Below are 4,694 nucleotides of genomic sequence, written 5' to 3'. Positions count from 1 at the left end.
AATATACCAACAGCACAATAATAATAGCTGTAGTAGTACAAAAACAGCAACCACAACAGCCAACAACAGTAACAACAAGCGTTGTGTACTTTTGATTAATCCAACAATCCTGATATATCTTAGAATGTTGCCACTACGTAATATATAATGTCTGTATATATTTACAGCGAGGTATATTCATACAAATGAACCAAATAGACCAAATAAAACCTGATCGGTAATAAAAAAGAGAAATAAAAGCCCCTGTCAGGGAAAACTGAACGGAACTTCCAAGAATGTCAATCGGAAAATAATCTTTTATGTTTATATTCTAATCGCAATCAATGACCATCAATTCTATATATTTACGTCTTTATACACATTCATATATATTTATTAAAGGATATTTCAACTCGAGAGAGATGCCGAGTCTTCAGAGATCGGAATGCCGAGATTTAGCGGTAAGAGAGCAATGAAAGAGTATCATGAAAAAAGATAAAATAACAATAATAAATATAATAATATACAATAAATAAATATGAGAAATATTGAAATTAATTATTGTACTATTGTTTTACGGTATATATTAGTCATGCGCCTCCTTATAGAACAATTAATGATTAAATAAATCGTTTATTTTAGTCAGGGAAGAAATTGCTTATTCAGGGAAACGCTTAATTGACTTGTTATTATTGTTAATAAATAATAATTATTTATTTAGGTGAGAAATTCAAAGGGTTCCACGAACAGTTTGCGTGTAAATTTTGGAGCAATAGATTCCAGACTAATTGTACGGACAAAAATAATAGTTTGCACTAGGGGTAAAATTTTTGCCGATTTCCAGGTAATTAATTATTACACTGAAGAAATAACTCGAGTTTAGAAAAATAAAAATTTTTTTTCTTGCTAAATTGATTAATTGCAATTTAGACTTATACAAATTTATAAAAGATAAGTTGTAAAAAGCTTTCAGTTATCACTGAATAAATATTAAGATAAAAAATAGTTTATAAAAAATTAAAAGCCCAAAAATTTAAGGCCCATTCACAAAATATCTCTCTCATTATATATTTCCGTAAGCATTTACGGTAAAATACATAAAAAAAGAAGAATAGCCGTGGAGAGATAACGAAAAATAATTTAAAAAAAAAAAAAAAAAAAAAAAAAAATAATAATAATAATAATAATAATAATAATAAAGGGGGTATCTTTTAAATCGTGCGAAATTTATACTAAAATAACGAAGCGCCGAAGAAAAATAAGAGTAGCAAAAAAGGGAGGGGGGGGAGGTAAAAAATTAAAGAAAAGAATAAAGAACTGATCGGTAAAATCGTGCATCCAATCAGCCAGGCTTTTGTGTTTCCACGAATCACACAAGAAGACTACACCAGGTAAAGGTAAAATGTATATACTACAGTGTGTAGTATGTTGACGGTCCTTTTTTAACGTGCGTGTTGTGCTTTTCGTTCCACACATACATATACAAATATATAGATATATATGCAGGCATGATCACCCTTTTACTTGCATTGCTCTATTCCCATTCAATTCTCGCCACGGCTATTCTCTGCGATTGGATATGCCGTAGAGATATGAAACCTCTGAGAGAGATGAATATATTTTTTTTAAATGGATAAAACCAGTCCTGTGTAGTACTATAACTATAACTATAAACACACAAGACAAAATTACTCACACACTCGGAGATCATCTGATGATCCTTTGACGTTCGACAGCCAAAATCCTCTCCATCATCTTAATCTTTTTTCTATTCCTCGGCAAAAGATCTTCTCCACCTCTTTAGACTTGAAACACCTAAAAAAAAAATCAATAATAGTCTTTTAAATTTATTTAAAATTGATATATTTTTTTCTTTATTATTTTATAGACAGATTAAATCAATTAGAATAATAGCAAGGCTTGCGCTTAGATAATTGCGAGTAGAAATTTATTTTTAAATGTTACATAGGTCCCAGTTGTAAATAATTATAAATGGTAAGATGGGATGAATAGAATGAATATAACTTTTATTTAGAGTTCGCCAGCGCTCCGAGATTTCTATTGTTTAGGCCTGGGATATGATTACCCGACTCTCACTCTGCACTGCTCAGGTTGGTTAGTTTCTTTTAATTTAATGCGTCTTATGCCGTCTTGTCCGTATCCGTCTCTAATGGAGGTATGTCGCGTTGTCTCCGGGTAATTCTCGATAAGTGTAGGGAATTTGCCTCCTTTTTTTCCCCCCTATTTTTATTTTAATCTTTATACATGTTAGACTTTTATTAAACAACATCGATGTGTGCATGGATCCAAGACGTAAATATCTTATACCTTTTGTTTAGTTTCGTCTAAGACTAAATGATTATAGTTGTAATAGGCATCGAGCATGCTCCAACGTCTGCTGTTGGAAATGCGATGTCCCCCCAGGTCAGAATACCAGATAATATCCTGTCTCAAGGGTCATATCTTCCATCTTTCTTCTCACACTTTTAAACTTGCTTTATTTTTTTATTTAAAAAATAATAGACCATTTTTTTCATTTTTATTGTAAAAAAAAAAAAAAAAAAAGTTTATATGAAAATAAATCTTTCTAAAATCTCAGAAAAATTTTTATTATAAACTAGCAGCACTATGTGACTCCCGTGACTTGTCAATTATAAATAAATAAAATTTTTCTTTATTAAATAAAGACAAAATTTTTTTTATTCTTTTAAAAATATAGATTATCAATCTTATGTAAATAAATATTACTTACAAGTACATAAAATATTAAATGACCCAATAAATAAATAATTAAAAATTTTCTTCCTTTACACCGAGTAAATTCAAACATATCATTAATATAACGCTTATTGATATCATATAGCATGATAAAGTTGCTCCATAATAATTACTGTAAAAACGCGTGTTATAATTGAACATAAATATAAACTGGTAGGGATAAAAAAAAATCACTGCAATAAATAACACATAATTAATATTTATAAAAGTTTATTGTATCTTAATTACATAACTATAACTATAAAATATATAACTAAATTATTTCCGCGGAGCTCCGTAGGCATCTGGCATGCGTTCGATGGTGTAGCGATGCTGAGCGACGTACATAATCGGAACACCGGGAATTTTTCTGATCCTCTGCTTCAGGTCTTTATCATTGGTGGCGACGATAAAGCACTTGTGAGCCTTTACTCTCTGCACCAGGCAGTCGTCGGCATAGGTACCTTTGTGAGAACACCTCAGTCTTTCGAACCGCGGGTCCTTTATCAGCTTCAGCGCAATGCTATACTTCCTGCCGAGCTTCTCCAATTCAGCTACTATGCAATCTGTCACATAGGGAATGCATTTTGCATACAGACAGCCCATCATGTTCTCGATTATGTCTAGTTTGTTTTTAACCGAAAAATTTATAAAGTTAGTATCTATCAGGATCCTGTATGGCGGGCCCAGTTGTGTGTTGTACTCGAAGAACAACGCTGATGACACTTGAGGTCTGAAATTTCAGTCATTTGGTAATTTAATTAATTATTGTTAAAAAATGATTATTCTGACAATTTTTTTATTTTTTTAAAAAAGAAAAAAATTAAATATAGAAAAATATCAAAAAAAAAAAATTTAATTTATAATTTTTTGGAGCCTCTAATTATGGAGTTTAATTAAAAAAATTATCAGATGTCAATTTCAATGTGATAAAACAAAATACTTACACTTCTTTGATTTTTAGCGCAGTTGGATCCTCTTTTTTTTGTTTTTTCGTAGCAGCTCTCTTTTCTTCTTTTCTAAACATAATAATTTTTTTTTTTATTAAATAATACTACATTAATTAAAAAATAAAAAATAAATGTAAAAATTAATTACTTACATCCGTGAATCACTTAGACTTATCATTTTTTTCATTTGTGCAAACCTCTGGAGCACAACTTTCCTTGTTTTCTTATTTTTACCTTAAAAAAAAATTCAAATTAATATTTTATAATAAAAAATAGAATTAAATAAATTAATTAACAATGTACTTACCATTTTTTTAATTATAATTACTCTTAAATCACAATAAACAGTTAACACGTGTTTCACTTTTATTTACAAAACGTCACGCTTAATCTAGGTTAGGAATTTAATGTTATTCAAAAGTTTTCTATCTTAGCGACAGGTGGCGCAAACGGGTGAGCTGCCAAAAGTATCTTCCTTATCGATTATTTTGAATAAAAAAATTTATATCGATATTATACTGAGAATTTTTTTTTAAATTGACATTTTTTAAGTAAATAATTAGTTAAATTACTCTAATTTTTTATTCTATTTGCAAACAATTATTGAAGTATAAAGAAGTTAATGGTCTACAAATACGCTATATTTGAAATCAATTAAAAGAACTAACAGGCAATCGTTAAAAAAGATGAATTTAATATTTTCAACCCTCGAAATGTCAAGAGTACTCGAGTTAATTGATGGAAATAGAGATAGTAAACGTCAGTTGGACTAAAAAGTAATCAAACAGTTTTTTTTTTTACAAAAAAAAATTCTTACTACAATTTTATTTCTACTTAAAACTCTGTACAAAGTAGTTCAAAGAAGAACTAATTTAATTGACACTAGCAAGTGAATTTTTATTTCTATTTTTACTCCGAAAATGTTACTAAACTTTCTTTTTATCACTTTTTTGTGTTTAATTAAATTTATCTGTAGTGATAAAATTATTAGAGAAGAAACAATCAACG

At 29.0% G+C, this 4,694-nt stretch overlaps 1 protein-coding gene across 1 annotated transcript; it reads right to left on the bottom strand.

Moving 5' to 3' along the window:
* Window positions 1-2,950: 2,950 nt before the first annotated feature.
* On the bottom strand, window positions 2,951-4,111 carry Bka (FCF1 rRNA-processing protein Bka). Its single transcript, XM_074244803.1, has 4 exons — window positions 3,994-4,111; window positions 3,839-3,921; window positions 3,684-3,755; window positions 2,951-3,469 (listed from the first exon to the last, which is right to left on the bottom strand). Exons 1-4 carry the CDS (start codon window positions 3,994-3,996, stop codon window positions 3,016-3,018), a joined length of 612 nt encoding a protein of 203 aa, XP_074100904.1. The 5' UTR covers window positions 3,997-4,111; the 3' UTR covers window positions 2,951-3,015.
* Window positions 4,112-4,694: the final 583 nt, after the last annotated feature.

Source organism: Cotesia typhae, unplaced genomic scaffold, assembly GCF_013202065.1.
Source record: "Cotesia typhae breed Kobodo isofemale line unplaced genomic scaffold, CoteBio_Ctyphae contig_44, whole genome shotgun sequence".
Taxonomy (NCBI): Eukaryota; Metazoa; Arthropoda; class Insecta; order Hymenoptera; family Braconidae; genus Cotesia; species Cotesia typhae.
The sequence above is the reverse complement of the archived record's forward strand: the minus strand, read 5'-3'. Positions and strand labels throughout refer to the sequence as shown.

Coding starts and splice junctions, on each gene's coding strand:
- Bka (XM_074244803.1), bottom strand. Junction 3,756..3,838: donor AGTCTAAGTGATTCACGGAT/GTAAGTAATTAA, acceptor TATTATGTTTAG/AAAAGAAGAAAAGAGAGCTG. Junction 3,470..3,683: donor GCGCTAAAAATCAAAGAAGT/GTAAGTATTTTG, acceptor CTGAAATTTCAG/ACCTCAAGTGTCATCAGCGT.